We start from the raw sequence: 24,411 nt of genomic DNA on the forward strand, positions 1-24,411 counted from the left end.
AGAGACCACAGGATCCTTACAGACCGGTTCCCCTGCAACGTCTTCATGGCTTCTAGAGCAAGCCGACGGAAACAAAATAATGGAACAGTAGGATTTACCTTTCGAAAATAAAAACGATAATAATCGATAATGAAAATCATTGCCAACGAATTTCATTATCGATTTTATTGAATATAAGATGAAGACTTTTTCAGAGCAAAAGATGTGGGCTGGTGGGGCCAATTCTGTGGGCCTAGGGTGCCGCATATATTTGGGTTCGAATAGAAAGTAACCGTCTGGATCCAAACTTGGAGTGTCCTCTGGAGAAGGTGTAGTGGGGTTAGGAATGGATATCCAGGATATCTGAAAACTCTGAAATAATAGGAGAATCTGGCACGACATTCAACTAAAAGGGTGAGAGCACCCTCAGTAGCCTTATCTTCCCCACTGAAGGGGTGAACCTATATAAGGAAGATAGGTTGTATACATTTTGGATGGTTTCAGGGGCAGGCTGAACCGGGATGCTTTGAGTCACATTGTCTGTCATTTTAGAAATAAATGACTCCATGGAGCTGAGAAATTTAGACTCCAGCCAGGAAAGGAAAGCCTGTGATGGACTGGTCCCTGCCGACATAATGGTGCAGGATAACAGGTAGCCCAAGTAGACACTTCCTGCGCTAAGCAGGGAACTAAAAAATTTAAACGGGCTCACCCTTATAAATCAGGCAAGACAGCACTGACACGGGTTCACCCTGTGAAAATCTAAATAGCTGAATAGAACTATGAGACAGGCGTTCACATTGTGAGAAATAGCCTAGAAATTGGACCACAAAAAAAGAATAGCTGGAAAAATGCAGAAAGAGAGCAGATGATCGTGAGCTGACCATAACATCTGACACTGCGTTTCTGCCCAGTGACGGAGGAAGACAAGATGGCACCAGCCTCCAGCGGGAAACGGGAGTCCACTGTAAACAGGGCTAATTTGTGGCAAACAAACAGAAAACAAAATGCCTGAATGGCGCAGGAGGAGGGGGACCCCAGAGGAGCAAAGGAAGAGAGAGCCTCGGACCTACTGAAAACCAAAGCAGATACTGCAAGGAGGAGAAGGGGACACAGAACAAGCATCTCCAACAGAAATGGTACCCTGTTACAGAGAAGAAACACATGGGGGAGTGAAAACAAACCCAGTAGGACTGAGCAAACTCTATAATAATAGGAGGAACAAATACAAGGGAAAATCCTGGAAGAAACAAAATATTCCATAACCATGAAAGTAGGTCTGAGGTCTGACAGTCAGATGAGCAGCAAAGAAAGAGGGAGGGGATGTCTTAGCTTATATGGTTAAAGGCTGTTTTCTGATTGGTTTACTGTTCCTCTTATTTGCTGCTGTTTGTTGACAGTAAAGGAAGTAATGCAAATATGAGCCTCCTGTCTTGCCTTAAAATATTACACAACATTAATCTGCGATAATAGAGACTGCCCTCTCAAAAGTTCTTTGTCAATCATTGTTTCAAATATCATAGCATACCGTGTCCTAGAATTTAACTAATCTGGGTTTGTTAACTTTAAACTGTGCATGTTTTTATTTTTCTCCTAGGCTGGCACAGACATACGTAATGATTTTTATTCCAGCTCTGCCAGTAAGTTGTCTTTTCACATTTGAGACATTATCCTCTTTGATCTGCTTTTATGGTTTCTTGGTTAGAGAAAAGTCATGACACTTTTTACAAGAATCATTTCTCCAGAAATATTAAGTCTGTGTGGGACAGGATAGTAAAGTAACATGGAACATCTACCTACAGAATTGCTAGTTGGCAGTACTGCTACTGTTTGCTTCTCTAAACCACTATTCTCCAGAGCACTCTAGATAATTAAATTATCTTGATACGGAAATGTTATGTTTTGGGTGTCTGATAGAGTTCAATACTTTTTTGATTCTTTTTTGTGATTATTTTAGGGTGTATTTCTTTACCAGTTGCAGACGCGGTACTTACAAAATCAGGTATGCATCAACTTTGCCACATGCACATTATTGTTATTAAGATAGGTAGTAGAGCTTAATCAATTTTGTTTGTGTAAACTCCAAATCTGATTGATGGGTTCTCCTAGTCACTGTCAATGTGGGATGAGTGTGGCATACTGTTATGCCTAAATACAATTATAATACAAGTGAAATATATACCATGGCTAGTGGTGTGTGCTTTCTTGCCTGGGATGACAATTGCAGGGGTGATCAGGCTCCTGAGTGCACTACTTATGGAGCACTATGCCACAACTTCCAAAGTAACCTTATTCTGTGGCGTACGTGCATGTTACATGATGTCAGATGCCGATGCTTAGCACGTAGACGGCAGCCAAAGAGGTAATTGGTAGGGGGTAAGTCAAGACCTGTCTTAGACCATGATCTACAAATAGTACTCACGGCCATGGCCTTTAGGGAAAAAACTGCCATTGCTATTATCAATCAAGGTCAATCATTTATTTGTAAAGGAAATGATTTGTTAATAAAGCTTTACAGGAAAAGTGGAATTTTGCTTAAATGATATAGGGAAAGATCATTAGAACAAACTACCTTGAAGACCAGTGAGGCATTCAACACTGAAAACCCACCTGAGGGCGCACTGTGGCTGCTCTAGAGAGCTGTCACAATCGCCACTACAAAAGACTTTGCCTACCACAAGATGGTGGCGTCCTTTCAAAAAATAAACAAGTTTCCAAGAGGGTCTCTCCAGACCCTCCTGAGAACTCTGGGCTCCCCCTGTAGGTTGAATAAAGGTACTGCATTCAGCCATGCAAGTTAATGGAGCCCAGCTTTTTAATCAAAATGTAAAATATTTAAAAAGTAATTTAACAAAATTGAAAAAAAATTTAAATAACTAAAAAAAATGTGGTTACCTTTAAAAATAATTAAACTATCTACTTACCACCAAATGTTAAAAAAGTCCAAAAATATATTTTAAAAAGTTTATTTTTATGAGCATGTGCTAAAATTATCACTTTATCTAACCAAAAATCCTGACATGCAAAGTTAAAATACTAGCATTTCAAATACCCAGGGGGTGACTACTTTTAATACCTGAATTTTGTGATAAACAAAACAAAAAATTAATGGTATCTACCACAAAAAATGGTATCTGAAGAATGCCCTTCTTGTCCTGAAAAAAAAAACTAAAAAGGAGAAAATTACAGCTAGACACAAGCAGACATACATGGTACAGGACACAAGGCAAGGCACACAGGGGATGGAATGAGGAGCCGAGATCCTCAGACACTTCTCCTTTAAGCAAGTATAGGATATCTTAAACTGGCACATGGGGAGAGGAGCTGAGATCCTCAGATGATTCAGGGAAAAGAGGGCAAAGGCACATAAAAGACAGACACACATAAATACAGGAACTAGCCTAGGATTATAAAATAACAACTGGAGATTTAGTCACATTTTATGGCCATAGTATGCTTAGCCCACCACTACGCCAAGGTACTCCAATATTTGGTGGGTCCTAGCACTAAACCCTGCCTACTGAGTTTCTAAAGCTGAAACTAAACATTAAATCTAAACACAGAACAGAGATAAAACATACCTATAGACTGCAGACTGAGACAAACATAACAAAAGGATGGGGCACACTTTATATAGGAAACAGAAGCTGAAGCAAAGAGCAGGACTGGAACAAAGTATCAGAAGTAAACAGCAAAGCACAATGAAATCTAGGAATGGATTAAAGCCAAGGGGGAACTGTAGCGGGACAGGGGAACTGTAGCTGGACAGGGGAACTGTAGCTGGACAGGGGAAACTAGAGAGAAGCCGCTCCGCAACCTGAATGGGCCTGACAATATCAAAACAGGCTCTATCATTTACTCAGCTAGTTGGCGTGCCTACAAGGCCGAGAATTTGGAAAAGGCTGGATTTGAGCATTTCAAAATCAATCATTGCTACAACTTCATTGATCGGCACGCTGGTGTCCGCACACAGAGCGTCAAGTGAATGTGGGGATTGGCTAAATGGAACAAGAAACAACACAGTGGAACAGCATGTCATATTTGGCCAAATTCATTTGGAAGCAGCACGTTGTCACGACCACCCCTACGCTGGCACTTACCACGGAAGTTTTTCCACCCAAAGTACTACTGCTGAAGGAGAAGCCCTCAGCAGCAGCGCCCCAGGATTTAGATGATCCCAACAGCAAGGAGGCCAGGCAGAGGTAGATAATATAGGAACGGAGTTGGACAAGGTACAGGATGAGCATAGGATGAGCATAGAAGGATCCAGTAAAGGATCTCCGCAGGGAGGGGAAGAAGCCAAACGATAGCCAGGTCGGTACACAAAAATCGGGTAGTCATACAAGCCAGGGTCAAAATCCAGAGAGGGAAGTCAGACGAGCCAAAACGGTAGCCAAATCAGAGTAGGTAGCGGTACAAAATCAGAAGGCAAGAGAGACGTCAGGCAAGCAAAGGGTCAAAAATATCCAGAAAAGAGCACCGTTCACACAGCAAAGACCACAACAGGGTAACTGGAGAGAGGATTTCCGGATTTTTAAATCCGGCGCCAGACCTAAACCCCGCCCACTAGATGACGTCACTGATGCAGCTCCAGCTGGCCATCAAGACTGCTCCTTCAGCTATGCGGCGATGACACGCCCCCATCATCTTCATGGGGACCATCAGGGCTGGCCTTTGGGGTGTGCGACCTGTGCGACCGCACAGGGCGCCACACTCCAGGGGGCGCCGCCACGGGGTCCGACGCCACCCTAGCGTACCGCTGCCGCCAGTAGCGTACCTAGCGGGGGGGGCGGTCCGCACCGAGTGCTGCTTATCAGGGGGGCACCCGGCACCCCTCCAGAGACGGACAGTAATGTCCGCCGCTGGAGGAGCAGGCTCGCAAGGGAGCGGTATCGGAGGTCTTTAACAGACCTCCGGCTCCCTTGAGTGATTTTAGGCCGGTTCAAGGATCTCCCTTGAACCCGGCTTAAAATCACTCAAGGGAGACGGAGGTCTGTTAAAGACCTCCGATACCGCTCCCTTGTGATCCGCGCGGCAACAGCTGCTGTGCGCTGGGGTTTGTTGTCAGATCCCAGCGCACAACACTGAAGCCGCACCCACCGCTGTCCGTGCCCTCTGACCCGGAAGAAGAACTGAAGAAGAGGAGCGAAGAGAAGGAAAAGGAGCTGTAAGGAGAAAAGAGGAAAGGTAGGAAAGCATTCAGTGAGAGTGTGGATTGGTGTATGTGTGGATTGGTATGTGTGTGGATTGGTATATGTGTGGATTAGTGTATGTGTGGATTGGTATATGTGTGGATTGGTATGTGTGTGGATTGGTATTTGTGTGGATTGGTAAATGTGGATTGGTATATATGTGTGGATTAGTGTATATGTGTGGATTGGTATATACGTGTGGATTGGTATATACGTGTGGATTGGTATATACGTGTGGATTGGTATGTGTGTGGATTGGTATGTGTGTGGATTGGTATGTGTGTGGATTAGTATATGTGTGGATTGGTATATATGTGTGGATTGGTATATATGTGTGGATTAGTGTATATGTGTGGATTGGTATACGTGTGGATTGGTATGCGTGTGGATTGGTATGCGTGTGGATTGGTATGCGTGTGAGAGTGATGGGTGTTATGCTGTACCATTTCCAATGTCTTTTTCATGATCTAATTATGCTCTAAAAGTACATCATAACTCCCATCACTCTATACTGTTCCATACAGTGGCAGAGCTGGGAGGCAGAAGCCTTGCACCCCCACCGCAGGACTCCTGAAAGGTAAGTGAACTTCAAAGAGGGAAAGGGTAGATAGTTAGATGGGGGTAAATAGGGAGAAGGGAGTGAGACAGGGGAAAAGGGGGTAGATAGGGAGAAGGGAGTGAGAAGTGGTAGATAGGGCAGAAGGGAGTGAGAAGGGGTAGATAGGGCAATCATACTCCTATCATGCCAAGTCTGCGAGTACATCCTGGAATCTGGGTATGCCTGGGCATGATAGGAATGTGTTTGCTGTTAATCATATAGATATATATATATATATATATATATATAATATTGTTATTTAATTGTTTTGTCCTACTTTGGTGTGTTACTTACTTTAAATAAAAGTGTTAGATTTTTTTATGGTGCGGGGGGGTCATATTCGGTTTTGGCCAGGTAAATGCTGCACTTTCGCATTCAGTCCAGAATTCGTTTCGGTGCATCCCTACTACTAAGCCAGACAATGAAGTGGTAGGCCTACACCACATCAATGTTTGGCGTAGTATATAGTGATTGGGGTTTTGTTACAAGTTTTGTTACAAGTCTTTATTCCTTTCTTTTTTTGGGATGGGGGGGCGCCAGAGGAGTAGTCCGCACAGGGCGCCAGAACACCTAAGGCCGGCTCTGGGGACCATGGATGCGCCGGGATCGGGTAAGTACTTGAAACCCTCGCGATTCCGATCTCGACGAACAGCCACCCAATCGCCGACATCGGAGCCGCGAGACACCGCTCGTGATGCCCGTTGTGATGCCTGCCAGGACCCGAAGAAGCTACACCAGTCCCCGATGCCCGTCGTGCGTTAGCCTGCCCGCGCTTGCCGGGACTGTGACACACGTGGGACACAAGGACACATTTGAGTCACAAAATCTCAGTTATAATTGTTATTGTATCTCTGTTGTTGCATAGATATATTGTTTTGAACAACAAATATGTTTTTTGAATGGCTACAGATAACAGAAAATTACTCTAAGTTCTCTAGATATTGTGACACTGTAAAAATCAGGGAGATGATTTGTTTGGCTTTTTGGCAGAAGTGCTGGACAATTCATGTATATGGGTCCCTGGGGTAGAGCAATTAAAGAAAATGTGGACCAATGATCCAGTCCGGGATTCCAATGAAGTCTGCGTCAGGTACAGGTCCCAGGCATTAAAATACCCTGGAGCATGACAGTCAAGGAGACTGTTGAAAGGAGAGATTGAGAAGTTCCGCTCTGCTCTCATGGCAAGGAGAGGCCCTGAAGACAACTGATGATGAAGACATTACCTACCTGGAAGTGTGTGTGCTGTCTGGGGGAGGTCTGCCTTAGCTTGGTCTGGCAGGGAGAAATACTTAGTGGCTGTTTAGGCTGCTGAGTCTAAACCAGCAAAGTATACTCTGAGAGGGCTCAACTTGGGAGCTCTTTTAAGATTTTTTTTGAGATTTGGTGTTTGATTTGCGCACTTGCATATAAAGAGCACAGTTTACTGCAAATTGGTGTTCCTGAGCCTTAATGCCCTAGAGGACAGTCCTTAGGATTCCTAAAAGTGACATACAGGGCCCAACAGCGTTTGTCACATCATATATTAGATGAGCTATAAGAATGATGATTTAATGACGTATTCAATTGTTTTTCTATGTTATGTTGTGTTTTTCAGGGTATAATTTGGCCTCAAGTTTTTACTGGAGCTGTTGTAAATATTTTTAATGCTGCTGTCAATGCTGTCTTGCTCTATGCCTTTAATCTCGGAGTTGTGTAAGTAATTTTACTTTTAAATGTAATAGTTTATGGTCCTGTTTACTTACTGCATATTAGATGCAATTTTTTACTTGGGTGCCTTCCTATTGATCTGTGGGTCTTCATAAAAGCCACTTTTTGTTAAGTTGATGCCATTGATTTGAAAAGGAACGCCAATGCAATGCCCTGAGGCAATGACTCCCCCAGATGTTAATTTACTTGCAGCCACTTATAAGACTTGTCCTAATACTTAAATCCAATAGGTCATTAACATTGCCCATCCACAAATCATCCACTGGATGCACACCAGTATAAAAATATTCTTTATTCAGACTTTCATAATCAGCAGGAAAACAAACTGGATACTCTTAAAACATATGTGCATCTCACATTAAGCTTGCCCAGTTTGTTGTCCTGCTGTTTATGAATGACTGAATAAAGAATATTTTTATACTCGCCTATTGGTATGGATGAATTGTGGTTGTGTAGTGTTGCTGACACATTGGATTTTTGTATTGCTTCAGAGGGTGCCAGAGGGAGATTTCTATGCACCTGCTGTCCATGCTTAACTGGGAGTGAGTTGACGTTCGTGGACTGGAGGAGTGTGACGTTTATAAGATCTTGACCTAAAACTTGGCATTGATGCCTTCTTTCAATATCAAGCTAAACGAGCATTTTGAGCATTGGTCACTAGAATGAGCTTGGTAATCAAAGCTGGAGCGGGATTTTCAAAATCATGGTTTCATATTGAGGATTAAAGCTTACTTGTCTGTTTGCCTCTTTTACATATATTATAAAAAATATTGTTTAAGTGTTAGATCAAAAGATCATGATCTAAAGCTAGAACGTCTACTATTTAGATATAATCCAGGGGAGGTCTGGCACTTTCTGGGTAAAGCCAAGTGGCCCCTTCCATCCTCTGACAGTTATAGTTACACACACACTCACACTAACACACACTTATATAGACTTGTGCTACACCCACCCCATCTGACATGCTTATGCAAACACACATACAGATACTCCCTCCCTTAGCCTCTCACTATGTTATTCTCTTAGTTTCAGTAGCAGTAGCATAGGAAGAAGTTAAAATAAATGAAGTCTTCATGTTCTAAAGAATGCATGTACAATTTTCCATGCAGTAAAATACATTAGAGTATATGCAAAATAAAAATAAAATTTTCAGGGCTAGACTGTTCGTTTTTAATGGACAGTAGCATGTAGTAAACTAGCCCTAAGCACGTATTTAACCCCTAGAGTGCCAGCTATGTAAGAAATAATAAGGAGGCAGACTGAGCACAGGAGGCAGCTTCTAAGTAGCAACACTCTGCACCCTATGCTAAGGCATTGCCAGGAGGTGCCCTCTCCCACCAGTAAAAACAATATACGAGAAGGGCTGAACAGCTCTCATCATGCTCAGCAAGAATATAGGGAATTGTTGCCCTCAAAAACACTGCCATAATTATGGCATATATGTATTTTCTACCTAGAGCATGATTATGGAATTTAACTATATCTAATTTGTCTACCCTGTGATATGTTGTGTACTGTGACTTGGGCTGTACGTATGTAAGTGAACGTTGCGGGGGTTCATTTTTAATTCATACTAAATGAAAGGCTGTACAAAAAAGTGGTATAAAGAGAAAACCCTTGTCCTTTGGGGAAAAAAAACAATATATATTTTGTGTAGATACACTATAGATGGAGAAGTGGAATCATGGTTCAACAAAGAAGTCGTAAAATTGCAAAAAAATCTCCGGTCACAAAGGGGGGGGATTTAACCCCTGGTCACCAATGGGTAAATCATAAAACATGATATTGCTTAACAGCAGGAAGATGTTTTACAAAATCACTAATTTTGAATGGCATGCACAGACTATGGAAATGAGAACTAGATTAGTAGGATCTATAGCTGTGAACAGTATGTGTGTTGGCAGGTTCAGCCTAAGATTGTTTGTGGTTTGTTATCCTTTAGGGGCTCAGCTTGGGCAAATACAATTTCTCAGATTTCAATGTGTTCCCTGCTTTTCATCTATATATATGTGAGAAAACTGCACGTGGGTACTTGGGGAGGTGAGTGATCATTTGTAACAAATGTATGCTTAATTATCTAACCAATCTCTATAACTATAAATGAATTCTTTATATATTAAAAAGGATTTATAAATCATTTACTGTACTGGCTAATTCATGTAATCTTTCTTACTAGTTTTATAACCACTATGAGCAGAGCCGGCCTTAGGTGTTCTGGCGCCCTGTGCGGACTACTCGTCTGGCGCCCCCCCCATCCCAAAAAAAGAAAGGAATAAAAACTTGTAACAAAACCCCAATCACTATATACTACGCCAAACATTGATGTGGTGTAGGCCTACCACTTCATTGTCTGGCTTAGTAGTAGGGATGCACCGAAACGAATTCTGGACTGAAACCAAAAGTGCAGCATTTACCTGGCCGAAACCGAATATGACCCCCCCACACACCATAACACATAACAAAACAATTAAATAACAATATTTTTATATATATATATATATATATATATATATATATATATGATTAACAGCAATCACATTCTTATCATGCCCGCAGATTCCAGGATGTACTCGTAGACTACTTGGCATGATAGGAGTATGATTGCCCTATGTACCCCGTCTCACTCCATTCTCCCTATCTACCCCCTCCTAACTATCTACCCTCTCCCTCTTTGAAGTTCACTTACCTTTCAGAAGTCCTGCGGTGAGGGTGCAAGGCCTCTGCCTCCCAGCTCTGCCACTGTATGGAACAGTATAGAGTGATGGGAGTTATGATGTACTTTAGAGCATAACTATATAATGAAAAATACATTGGAAATGGTACAGCATAACACCCATCACTCTCACACCCTTACCAATCCACACACATACACCAATCCACACACATACACCAATCCACACACACATACACCAATCCACACACATACACCAATCCACACACATACACCAATCCACACACATACACCAATCCACTCCACACATATACACCAATCCACACACATACACCAATCCACACATATACACCAATCCACACATATACACCACTCCACACATATACACCAATCCACTCCACACATATACACCAATCCACACATATATACCAATCCACACATATACACCAATCCACACGCATACCAATCCACACACATATACACCAATCCACACATATACACCAATCCACACATATATACCAATCCACACGCATACCAATCCACACATATATACCAATCCACACATATACACCAATCCACATATATACCAATCCACACATATACACCAATCCACACATACACCAATCCACACATATACACCAAACCACACATATATACTAATCCACACATATACCAAACCACACATATATACCAAACCACACATATACACCAATCCACACATACACCAATCCACACATATACACCAAACCACACATATATACTAATCCACACGTATACCAAACCACACATATATACCAAACCACACATATATACCAAACCACACATATATACCAAACCACACATATACACCAATCCACTCTCACTGTCACTCTATGCTTTCCTACCTTTCCTCTTTCAGTTTCTTTGCCTCCTCTTCGCTCTTCTTCTTAGTTCTTCTGTCTTCTCTTCTTCCGGGTCAGAGGGCACGGAGACTGGTGGGCGCGGCTTCAGTGCTGTGCGCCGGGATCTGACAGCAAACCCCGGCGCACAGCAGCTGTTGCCGCGGGGATCACAAGGGAGCGGTATCGGAGGTCTGTTAAAGACCTCCGATACTGCTCCCTTGCGAGCCTGCTCCTCCAGCGGCGGACATTACTGTCCGTCTCTGGAGGGGTGCCGGGTGCCCCCATACTGGCGGCAGCGGACTCCACGGCGGCAGGGGCGTCGGACCGCGCTGCGGCGGACCCCGCGGCGGCAGTGGCGTCGGACCGCGCTGCGGCGGACCCCGCGGCGGCAGTGGCGGCGGACCGCGCTGCGGCGGCGGCGGACCCCGCGGCGGCGCCCCCTGGAGTGTGGCGCCCTGTGCGGTCGCACAGGTCGCACACCCCAAAGGCCGGCCCTGACTATGAGGAAGGGAAGATTTCAGGTGTGGAATTGCAAAGAATAGAGTGAAGTAAAATTAGAAACTTACCTAAGCTAAATCACTTACCTAGTTAAACAACTTACCTATTAACTTACATCCACTGTACTTTTTTATACTTGTGTAAGCGCTCATCAAACCCAAATCTCAAGCATTTTCAAAATTTCACACAAAAAAAAACCAAAAAACAGTAGCACTACATGAACATAAATACAATTGGCATAAAAACCATAAGGTCCCTTTACTTCTTCTAAACAACATACAAAGAGCCCGGTAAAGAAGTAACTGTTCCAGATGTAGTCATTTAAATAGTTTTGTGTGGATATAACCCAGCTATAACCCAGAAGTTTCTGGTGCTCTTCCATTCAGGCTTAACCACACCGAGACACAGGACAGTGCATCTCTATAGAAACCCAAATCTAGTGCTATGGAGATGATTAACTTAAAAAGTAATTAAAAACGATTAAAAAAAAACTTAACATAAGGCCTTGTATTTAACAGACCAAAAGTCTGTTTTTTTTATTGAAATGATTAGCTATTTTAACAACACCGTAGGATTATTTAGTAAAATATCTTTAAAAAATCCTCTTTGCAATAATTATGGCAATAAATTGTATAAGGCAAGCACAATAAAGGCCACATAGACATCAGCATTGCATATAAAAATATGTATATTTGTAAAAATAAGACAAAAGTGCAAAATACATAGATATACAAAATACAAAATAATATACCCAATGCAGTAGTGAGGCTGGATTTTAAATGTGTCTGTTATATAAAACTTAAAATCATAGTACTAGAGCAGAGGGGGTTTGTATTGAGGTAATAGAACCCTTATTGATCAATACAGTATAAGCACTTGACATGTTTTAAATTATATAGCGATTGAATGACCAGCTAATCACTGTTCAGTGTAAAATATTAAACTAAAACAGCTGATTAATCAACCCATAAAACATTATAAAGGCCAAATCCGCTTCATCAATGTAATGTATTCTTATTGATACCAAAATTATACTTTTCCTGTTTCTCCAGCTCTGGTTCTCCTTAATTGTGCTTCAATTAATTGGTGGGAAGAGAAGCTCATTGTGGAAGTGGTCCTTTTGGGTTTGGTTGAATATTAGAAGAAAATATGTTTTTGCTTTATGATCTTCTTATGCTTCTTTCTTCTTAGGGTGGTCTAGAGATTGCCTGCAGGAGTGGGGATCCTTTATCCGTCTAGCCATTCCCAGCATGCTCATGGTCTGTATAGAATGGTGGAGCTTCGAATTGGGAGGCTTCTTGGCAGGTTAGTTTCAAGATCCTGCTTCCTACAAACTGTCCCCAATAATAAAATATATAGTATTTTTGTACGCAGTTAGATTTTTTTTATATATCTAGGTGTGTCCCTTTTGTACCTTTTTGTGTAGTGTCACCATGTGATTCAATTTTACAGCAATGTGCCTAGTTTATTATTTTTGCTAGGGGGAGAAGTATTTTCACCTATCATGTTCAAGAGAATTTCAGATATGTTTAATTGCTGTACAATCTTTTTTATTGATGCATACTACCTTGTAAGCTACAATTGAGTTAATAAGCCAACTCATAAGAATGAGTCGGGCAAATAAATGACTTGCCAATTAGAATTAGGTAGGGCAATGACTTTAAGCCAGCGACCAGGAAGTGAGGGACACTTATGGAAGAATATATGTATTTTTCTCCAGTTTTATCTGTAATGAAAAATAGACAACCTAGGCTTTTCTACAAGGGTCATTCACACACTTTCCATGCAGTTGTTTCCCAATCAAATTCTTCCAAACATCATCAGATAACCCAGTGGAGTGCTTGTAAGACCCAGGAATCTCTCTTATATCTAACATCACAGGGGCCCTTTTTAAATATTTATTTTTTTACATTTGTATTTTTTGTTACATTTTCAAATGTATGTTTATTTAGATTTTCAGAGAGCTCTTTTCCACATCTATCTCACATCAGTAACTTGGCAAAGTAATATAAATGACATACATACACAAATCAACCTTTATTTTGTGGCTTACATATACGATAGATAGATAGATAGATAGATAGATAGATAGATAGATAGATAGATAGATAGATAGATAGATAGATAGATATAAACACTTAATATTACTTAACATAATTTATTAATTAAGGTGCCCAGTTCTTTCTTCCCCAAAGGTCTTATAAGTGTGGTGGAACTTGGAGCACAGGCAATAATGCTGGAGTTGGCAACAGCAGCTTACATGGTGAGTAGGATAACAAGGGTTCAGTGAGATCATGACAAAGTTATTATTCTGTGATTTTGACCGTATCCCAAAACCAATCATCCAAACTGTTCCAAAAGTTGTGAAAATATGAAATGCTGACAGACAGTCTTTATGATAAAGTATAATAGGAAGCACCAAATAAACATTTTTTTTATTACTTTCCCCTCTTGTGTTTTGCTCTTTTGTTCTTGGTTATATGTAGAATTCAAGCTGGGAGGTGCAAAGTGTGAAGAAAGTTTCCAGTTTAATGGATTTTATCTGATATACTGCTAGACTGCTAATGTGGGCATTAAGCCATTTTTATCAGTAACAATAACATATCTTTTTCCCACCCTTTCCCCACAGATACCTGTTGGTTTCTCAGTTGCTGCCAGTGTCAGGGTAGGAAATGCTTTAGGTGCTGGAGATATCAGCCAAGCCAAACTCTCTACTAAAGTCTCTCTTATATGCACAGGTAAGAGTAATAGAACCTTAAAAATATAATGGTTCCGGTTAAGTAGTCGGTAGTAGACGTATGTCCCATTTTCCTTCTCCTACACCTACTGAAGCAGGCAGTGCACTGATGGATGCCGTCCAAGTATGCGCTTTGGTGTGTTTCAGGTCTACTTACATACATGAATGTACAACCAACTCCATTAAAACCAGACGGGGGGGGGGTCTTCTTTTCTGACTTACTACGTGTGGTAAAAAAAAAGTAATAGGACTGTCCCTTCATTAAATGTTTGTTTGGCTAATGGAACAGGTTGCCTCAGGGTCTATCAGTGTGTTTCAGCATTGACTGTACACATCATTGTCACAATCACAAGGTAATGTAAAACACATTACTCTTAAAATTATCGTACTGAGCAGCTGGTAGAGGAGGTTAATTGAATGCAGATAAACTCAGTATATGATGGGATGAGATGACACTGACTTCACAGTAAAATAGTTTGCAAGTGTCACGTGAGCCAGGGAACAGGGTAGTTCCTTGTTGCAGGAAACAAATGAACACGTAGAAGCCAGGTGAGATAACAAAGGGTTAAATCCAAAAAGCAATGTCAGGTCACAAAGCAGAAATCTAGGCAGGCTGCAAAAATCACAGGTCAAAATTTACAAAAGAGGGTCTGGTACACGGGTAGTCAAAACTTTAATCAACGCTATGGTATAGGGAACAAAACAGCTGATACCTGAGCAAAGGGTATAGAGAGGTCAGAGTTTAAATTTGTTTCAATTTGCCGCCACTGCGACGTCACCATAAGAGACGCATCGCCATAGCAACACTTGATCGCGTTCCTCTTCTTGCCGGCTTCCGTCGGCAGCGGGGATGATGTGTCGCCAAGGAAACCCTGCTCGCTTCCGTGTCAGTGAACAGGGGAGGAGAGGGGACGGAGCCTCCGCTCACCTCGGGATCGAGGTAGCGGGTGAATAGCGGCTCTGTGACAGCGAGCTCCTGCAAACAAGACTGTTTTTTTGCCATTTTAAATCGCAGGTATCGGTTGGCAAAATCATTCTCTTCTTACCTTGATTTTTTTTTTTGGTCCACAGTGCTTTTGGCATTGGTAACTGGTGTTTTAGTGGCCGGATTGAAAGATCACGTTGCCTACATTTTTACCTCAGACAGGTTAGTAAGTAAACAGCATCCCCACACTGTTACACATAGAGTTTGCAGTTATAGAAACCAAGCCCCGCATCAACATTATACTGGTAAAACTAGGAGCAAATATTTTGCTGTAAGGTAGAGTGACCTTGACATGATACTGCACATACTACACACAAACGTGCCACTCACTCTTCACACTGTACACTTACACACACTGTCTCACTATTCTCCATCGCATCACTAACCCTAGGCTCACCCTTGACATACGCTTACACTCACTCACAATAGCACCATACACTTACACATAAATACATATATATACCTACAGACACTCACACTCTCTTATTACCCATGCAGTTTGCCAGCTCTTATTCCAATCTTACTGCATGCAAATCCCTGTCTTCACTGCTGTACGCACTCTCTGTGCAAGAGACTGGGGCACCATGGTGGTGTGTCACCATGGCACCCACCTTAGCACTTCCCTGATTTAAGGACTAGAATTAGGTCTCATTTGGATTTAACTTATGTGATCTGTATTTTTACTATGTACAAAAATGTAACTTAGGTAGTGTTCTGTTTTATCTGCAGTGAAATTGTCCTACTGGTTTCACGTCTTTTGCTTATCTTTGCACCATTTCATGCGCTTGATGCGATTGCTGTGAGTATTGAAACATGTTACTGAATTTCTGATATTATGTACAGTTTAAACCATAACCTATTTAATTGTTGCTTTTAGTGTACCTGTGGGGGAGTGTTGCGGGGAACTGGAAAGCAAACGATTGGTGCCATTTTGAATGCAGTTGGATATTACGTCATTGGTTTACCAGTAGGAATATCCCTGATGTTTGCTCTGAAACTTGGAGTAGTGGGTAAGAATTTTGCAGAGTGAAAATCTTAAAAAAAAAAGTTGTATTCTGTATTAAAAGTAGTATATGTAATTTTAAGAACTGATGGACATACAAGACAGAATCAAAACACAAAACTCTTTCTTGTCCTTGGGTATCGAATTGTGATACAATGGTTCCCTGAGTCAATAAAAACACAATGCAAACTAGTGAGAGGTCAGAAATAGACAAGCTTGAACACAGAAGTATCATCCTGCTCCTCCTCTAAACAATAAGGTACAGGAGTCTGAGCATCTTACTCCTGAACCACAGTGGTCTCACTAGAAGTTACAGCACTAGCCTCTAAGGAACCAATCAGAGTGACAATTTCTGATTGCTCCATTCTTTTTATATGAATAATAATATTTTAGATTGTTTGTAATCTTGTATACAGTCTTTTAAAATAAAAAAAATAATTAAAAATGAAGCAAACTGCCTTCTTCCTCTGTGAGCTGACATTTCTTGGCACTGATTAAAATGCATATGATGGCTGTGCGCAGTTTAAGAAAACAGTATTTATATATATAGCCTTTCTCCCAGTGAGATTCAAAGCACTTCCTTATCATACATAATTAACTGAATTGGCAGCTGTATAATAGATGTTGTTATTGCCTATTATTATCAATGGCACTCCATTATCGACCTCAGAAGGGCTCCGTTGATCCTGCTGGGATGTGAATCTGTGACCCTGAACAGGCTCTGTAGTGAGGGAATTTACCCACTGACCTATCTCACCAGTTTCAACCTGTTTGTGTTATTGCAGGAAATGTTTAATTCAGCCTTGTAGTCATGTGACATAAGTTCCCTAATAGATTAGAAGAGGTTGTTGTCACAGAAACCAAAATAAAGAAGCAGTGGCTCAGCACTCAAATGGTAAGATGAGTTTATTTCACACAGGTAACTTTTCGACACACAGGTCTTTGTCAAGCCTTAGAATAAGGCTTGAGAAAGACCTGTGTGTCGAAACGTTTACTGTGTGAAATAAACTCACCTTACCATTTGAGTGCTGAGCCTCTGCTTCTTTATTTTGGATTTATTGAAGGACTTGGTACCCTGGCTCGTGCACATCTAACTACTGAGTGCTGTATTCCAACCTTTTGTCTTATGTCTCCCATACATCTGTTTGCCCATACATAACAACTGAAACATTTTAGTGTAGAATTCTAGTGTATAATTTATTATACTTTACAATACTTTTGACCTTCAGATCCTGTGCTACAATATTTCAGTAACATGCTTTTTTTCTCAAGGTTTGTGGTCTGGAATGATTATTTGTGTCTTCCTACAAGCCACCTTTTTTGCTACATTCGTTTTACGACTGAATTGGAACAAGGCTTGTGAAGAGGTAATGTTTTCTTCATTAAAATGTATATAAAGGTTATATCCAAAATTTCGTGCAAAATCATACATGTGAAGTGTGAAATATAAGTGGGTCCAACTCCAGAGAAAAAACATGTTAAAGGGAGAGTTTCATTGATGGTGGTACAGCATAACACCAATCACTATATACTGAGGCAGACATTGACGGTGGTACAGCATAACACCTATCACTACGTACTGAGGCAGACATTGACGGTGGTACAGGGTAACACCTATCACTATATACTGAGACAGACATTGACAGTGGTACAGCATAACTGTTATCATTATATACTAAGGCAGACATTGATAGTGGTACAGCATAACACCTATCACTATACACTGAGGCAGACATTGACGGGGTACAGCATAACACCAATCACTATATACTGAGACAGACATTGACAGTGGTACAGCATAACACCTATCACTATATACTGAGACAGACATTGACAGTGGTACAGCATAACTGTTATCATTATATACTAAGGCAGACATTGATAGTGGTACAGCATAACTCCTATCACTATACACTGAGGCAGACATTGAGGGGGTACAGCATAACACCTATCACTATATACTGAGACAGACATTGACAGTGGTACAGCATAACTGTTATCATTATATACTAAGGCAGACATTGACAGTGGTACAGCATAACACCTATCACTATACACTGGGGCAGACATTGACGGGGTACAGCATAACACCAATCACTATATACTGAGACAGACATTGACAGTGGTACAGCATAACTGTTATCATTATATACTAAGGCAAACATTGATGGGGGACAGCATAACACCTATCACTAGATACTGAGACAGACATTGACAGTGGTACAGCATAACTGTTATCATTATATACTAAGGCAGACATTGACAGTAGTACAGCATAACACCTATCACTATACACTGAGGCAGACATTGACGGGGTACAGCATAACACCTATCACTATACATTGAGGCAGACATTGACAGTGGTACAGCATAACTGTTATCATTATATACTAAGGCAAACATTGACGGGGTACAGCATAACACCTATCACTATATACTGAGGCAGATATTGACGGGGTACAGCATAACTGTTATCATTATATACTAAGGCAAACATTGACGGGGTACAGCATACCACCTATCACTATATACTGAGACAGACATTGACAGTGGTACAGCATAACTGTTATCATTATATACTAAGGCAGACATTGACAGGGGTACAGCATAATACCTATCACTATATACTGAGGAAGACATTGGTACGGCATAACACCTATCACTATATACTGAGGCAGACATTAACGGGGTACAGCATTACACCTATCACTATATACTGAGGCAGACATTGACGGGGGTACAGCATAACACCTATCACTATATACTGAGGCAGACAATGACGGTGGTACAGTGTAATCCCTATCACTATACATTGAGCCAGACATTGACAATAGTGCAGCATAACTCCTATCACTATATACTAAGCCAAACATTGATGTGGTGTAGACCTACCACGTCATTGTCTGGCTTAGGGATGCACCGAAACGAAAATTCGGGACTGAAACCGAAAATGCAGCATTTAACTGTCCGAAACCGAATATGACCCCCCACCATAAATGATTGTTAATAGCAATTTTAGTTCGCTATAGGTAGCTAAAGATGAAATTAGTTTGCCAAGTGAGGTAGTATAAACTTAGAAAAGAAGGGTCCTAGAAATGAGGTTTGGAGTACACCAACTGAGAAGGGGAGAGTAAGTTTTACCGAAATGCTGAGGGTGCAATCAGAATGGTAAGATATGAACCTGGGAAGAGAAGTGTTACAGAGGCCAAGATTGGGAGCGCTTTGTAGGAGAAGAGGGTGGTCCACAGTGTCAAAAGCTGCAGAACAGTCCAGAAGGATTAGCAGAGAATAATGGCCCTTGGAATTATCAGTAAATCATTAGTCACTTTAGTAAGAGTGGTCTCAGTTGAATGTTGAGAGCAGAATACACGTATAAGAGGGTCATGTAAGAGATGGAGTCAATAAACTTGGTTATTTGGTTGTATACAAGTCATTCAAGAAGCTTGGAGGTGAGAGAAAGTAGAGAGATGCTGTGGATGTTTTACAGATCGATTGGGTTCAGGGAAGGCTTTTCCAAGATTGGAATTAGGGTAGCATGCTTGAGAGAGGATGGGAAGACATTGGGACAAGAGTGGATGAGACACAAAGGGTAAGGTAGAAGGGGGAATAAGATCAAGGGGACATGTGGTAGCGCAAGAAGAAAGGAAAAGAGAATAACCTTGTCTTTAGTGACCAGAGGGTTTAATGGGGATAAGGGAGCAGAGACAAAGGGAAGATGAGAGCAGGAGTGAATATATTTCATATCTTATTGTATCAATGTTATCAGTAAAGTAGGTGGCAGTTAGGTTAGTGCAAGGAATAACCATGACAGGACGAAGAAGGAGGGAATTGAAGGTACTGAAGAGACGTTTAGGGCAATTGAGGGAGGTTGAGTAGGTTTCCTTAGCAATGGTGAGAGCAGAGTAATAGGAACGTAACATTCATTTATAGTGAAGGAAGTAAGAGGTAGAATGAGACTTCCACCAGCTAGGTTTATCTGTACAGGAACAATGTTGAATATGTCGGGTTAGTCTTGTGTGCCAGGGATGAAAGCATGAGCATTGTGAAGAGCGAGAGGTGGTTTGGGCTATGTCCTCAAGTATATATCAGACTGTGGAATTATGGAAAGAGGGAGCTAGGGTAGAGATGGGAGAGAAAGGGTGGAATAAGTCTGTTGAGAAGAGGTTGTTGGATGGAATAGGAAATAGTGGAAGGACAAAGTGATGATTAGAAAGATGGAATGGTAAGTTAGAGAATTTAGTGGTTGAGCACATAGTACAAAAACCTTCCAAAACGAGCAGCGAACCTCTTACCCGTGTAGGTAGTACTGTATATTTTGAGACCTCAAACAGGTGCAGCCGCTCCGGTTCCTCACCACCTCCAAATCAAAGAAAAAAGCTGACCAGATATGCAGCACACACCAAATGAAAAAAATATATACGTAGAGATGCCAGTATGTCAGTTAAAACCACAAAGCTTTATTGTTCTTTACAAATCCATAAGAGCAGGACAGAGAATCTGCATCCTATACGTTTCGCCCATATGGGCTTAATCATAGACAAGTAATTCTCTTATAGAAATCGATATTTAAAATAAAATTCAGCCAATCGGAATTGAGTTCCTCCAATAAACTTCATTACTAACACATGTTGCACCAGCACAGATATACAGTATATACCAAACAGATGAACATATGTGTAGTATATAAACTGAGATCATAAAAAATAAATCCTGAAACTTGAGTAAGCACCATTAGATGTGAAGATATAAATAAATAAGATGTGTGCCTAGTTAATCAAGTATATTATTTGTTTGTATATTATATTATTTGTCTAAAAAAAAGAGCTGCACTCCTGCTGTCAGCTGTATTAGTAATGACCCATGCATTGTATGTTTTATCAGGCTCAGGTTCGAGCAGGAGTCAAACAAGACAGGAAGGATGTTAACCCCATAACTTTGCAGCCAGAGAGTCCCAGTGCTGATGTGGCTAACAATGGTAGGTGGATTGGATATAAATATTCAAATACATATTCAGTATTCAGTCAGGTTACCAGAATCTGATGGACGCTGCATCCTTGTCCTCATTCCAGGCGTTGGGCTGTGTCTGGGATGGTGTCCTCACTTAAAGTCTGTCCGTGACTGGTTTGTCCTCAACATGTAGCATAATAATCAAACTGCACACCATAACAGCTAAAAAATCTAACATTGGGGGACGTCGTGCAAGGTCTTCTTGCCTTCTAACTTTGAATAGTTTTTTGGTATGTATATCATGTACCATGAATTATGTATATAATAACAGTTTAGTTTAGAGCAGATTGGCTCATATGGTATTAAAACAAGGGTTTTTTCAGAGGAAATGCTCTGAAAAATACCCCTCGTCTTATAATCGAGGTCGTCTTATAATCAGACCTCAGATAGGTCTGACTATGAGACTAAGATCCAGATCCCCCGCAGCACTGCAGGGGACCTGGATCCTCCTGTATTATGCCCCCCATTAACCCCCCCCCAAAAAAAAAGCTTATCGGTGCCTCTGACTCCCTGGTCATGTAGCCGGGGCAGCGGGTAGACGTCTATGCAATTCGCGTAGACAACTTCCACTGCAGCCGGAAGGAAGTGCGGTTAGTAGCGGGGTTGTCTGCGTCCATCGTGCAGACCTTCCCCGGCTGTCAGAGATCAGAGTTCTCCGCACCGGTGTCAGAGATCAGAATTCTCTCTGACAGTTGGGGAAGGTCTGCACGATGGACGCAGACAACCCCCGCTGCTAACCACACCTCCTTCCGGCTGCAGCGGAAGTTGCCTACGGGAATCTTGTAGACGTCTGCCCGCTGCCTGGACAACACACTGGGGAGTCGGAAGAACCGGTAAGTTTGGGAGGGTGTTAAATGGGGGGCATAAGGCATTTCTGTAGGCAGAGTGCTCTATGAAATGCCTTTTAACCCCCTTAATGCCACTCTGCCTCCAGAAATGCCTTTTAACCCTCTATACGTCACTCTGCCTCCTGAAATGCCTTATACCTCCCTATATGCCACTCTGCCCAGAGTGGCATATAGGGGTATAAGGCATTTCTGGAGGCAGAGTGACACATAGGGGGTCAAAAGGCATATATTGGGGCACAGTGGCATATAGAGGGTTAAAAGGTACATCATGGGGCACAGTGGCATATAAGGGGTATAAGGCATTTCTGGGGCAGATGTGCATAACTGGAGGGGGGGCAGGTTGGAAAATAAAAGGAAATAAAAACAAAATATTTTTCTCAATCATAGCTTTTATTAAAAACATAGTTTACATGAACTAACATTTACTGGTAAAACTTTTTTTTCCTATAGGGCCATCTTATATTCAGGCTTTATCTTTTTTTCCTAAATTAATTTTCAGATTTGGGGGAGTCGTCTTATAATCGAGCAAATACGTTATATGTCGAGAGTTTTACACCCAATCTGTAATCACTTGACTATTTATATTTTAATATTTTTGTTGTATTGTGCCCTCTTACCTGATTTGTGTAAGTATATTGTCCACAAAATGTGCCAGGTTAGATGTTTACAGCACTCTGCTTTCACACTCGAGTATGTGCTAGGCCCACTTGCGTCAACGGCACATTCCTTTCTTGATATTAGTGGTTACTGTTTAAACATGTTGCACTATTCATCTGCCCCCCCCCTTCCCCATGGTGTCTACCTGGCATTACAGGATATCTGCCCGACCTTGTCTTACTCTTAAGGATTGTGTCCATGTTGCATGTGACCCTAAACGTTTGGTTTGTGTAGTGGACCGTGTTTGATGTTTGCTGCCTGTCTGACCCATTAAGACTGCACTATTCTGCTGCCTCTGGTGATTCTCTGTCTTGATTGGCCACTGTGGTATTTTGGCCTTTGTTCGATCCCTAAATTCCAAATCTTTGGTTCCACAACTCGTTGTCCTCACACATTCACACATACTTAGCTACCACTTCACCAAAATGATGCTGTTGTTGATAGGTTGCGATAGTTTTACTTATTGTGAGGGTTTCAAGTATAAAGAGCTATTCTGTTGCAAAGTCAGAAAACTGGAGAAATCACTAGAAATGCTTCTCAATACATTATCCACTGTATATGAGATGTCTCGCCGTATCTTTGATGTCATATAATTCTGTTTGCATGCAAACTGCTGCTTTATAAATGTACATTTCCATTTTTATAACTATTATGATATTTTATTTAAAGAGCGCCCGCAGATTTCCTAACTCTGACAATGAGGGGAGCATTAAACAGTATAAAAATAACATTAAAACTAACAATATACACAATAAACTCCTGCTGACTTTATTTTCTGTCTTAATATAGGAGAAATGCAGACTTCATATCGTGTACAGGATCAAGATTTTACTGGATATATAATCTTGCCAGATGTTGGTGCTGTTGATAGACACACAGACCAGTTGGTTAAGGAAGATGATTTATTTGCTGAAACTACTAATGTCGTAGGAGAAGTCCTCTCAGTAAAGAAGCTGATTATTTGGCGTGGGCTGGCAGTGATTTCTGCCGTGGCTACTCTTATTATTGGAGTAATAGTTAAACTGCTGGCTGGAAATGGGTAGATCACTCCTCTTCATATTTCAGAGCTTGTTAAAAAAAAAACTATTGTACTCTGTGCAGGGCAACATCATATGTATGGTGATCTCATTACAGAAGAGCAGCTAGTTATTCAGTATGTATCAAGGAGTCTTATCTTTGTTAAGAGTAGGCAGAAAACGTTTCAGTAAACAAAACACCTTGTGAAATATACAGACTATTATGTAATTTACAAATTCTTATAAAAATAATATAAGTTTAGCAAATGGATAATTTACCTTAATATAATAATATAATATATTAATTACAGGGCTCCCATTATAGATAAATTACAAGCCAGTGACTTGCATGTCACCATTGCCTATGATTCAGACTAGGGTAATTACATTGCTCATCTTTTACCACAAGAATTTCCGACAGAATGAGAGCACCTGTGAGTATCCACACTGATCATTGCTAGAAGACTTGACTAGTGTATATAATATATGGTATATATTTTATAATGATTATGTGCTAAATATTTTATATAGCTTATATAGTAAATATAAAAACCTATCCAAAGAAGAAAGACATTGATTGAGATAATTACTTTCCCATTCTATGTAGCAGAGAAGTGTTCAAGGAACATTTT

General features: G+C 41.0%; 1 protein-coding gene across 1 annotated transcript in view; it reads left to right on the forward strand.

The window, feature by feature from the left end:
* The window catches only part of LOC128472883 (multidrug and toxin extrusion protein 2-like), a 35,872-nt gene extending 11,912 nt beyond the window's left edge, over nt 1-23,960 (forward strand). Inside the window, exons 5-17 of the mRNA XM_053454856.1 lie at nt 1,577-1,619; nt 1,937-1,981; nt 7,364-7,461; nt 9,419-9,516; nt 12,718-12,831; nt 13,722-13,789; nt 14,156-14,264; nt 15,335-15,410; nt 15,978-16,047; nt 16,126-16,258; nt 17,524-17,618; nt 21,133-21,226; nt 23,553-23,960. Of these exons, the coding sequence (XP_053310831.1) occupies nt 1,577-1,619; nt 1,937-1,981; nt 7,364-7,461; nt 9,419-9,516; nt 12,718-12,831; nt 13,722-13,789; nt 14,156-14,264; nt 15,335-15,410; nt 15,978-16,047; nt 16,126-16,258; nt 17,524-17,618; nt 21,133-21,226; nt 23,553-23,806 (1,297 nt within the window). The 3' untranslated portion in view covers nt 23,807-23,960. The remainder of the gene's footprint in view (nt 1-1,576; nt 1,620-1,936; nt 1,982-7,363; nt 7,462-9,418; nt 9,517-12,717; nt 12,832-13,721; nt 13,790-14,155; nt 14,265-15,334; nt 15,411-15,977; nt 16,048-16,125; nt 16,259-17,523; nt 17,619-21,132; nt 21,227-23,552) is intronic.
* Nucleotides 23,961-24,411: the final 451 nt, after the last annotated feature.

This window comes from Spea bombifrons, chromosome 2, assembly GCF_027358695.1.
Source record: "Spea bombifrons isolate aSpeBom1 chromosome 2, aSpeBom1.2.pri, whole genome shotgun sequence".
Classification (NCBI taxonomy): Eukaryota; Metazoa; Chordata; class Amphibia; order Anura; family Pelobatidae; genus Spea; species Spea bombifrons.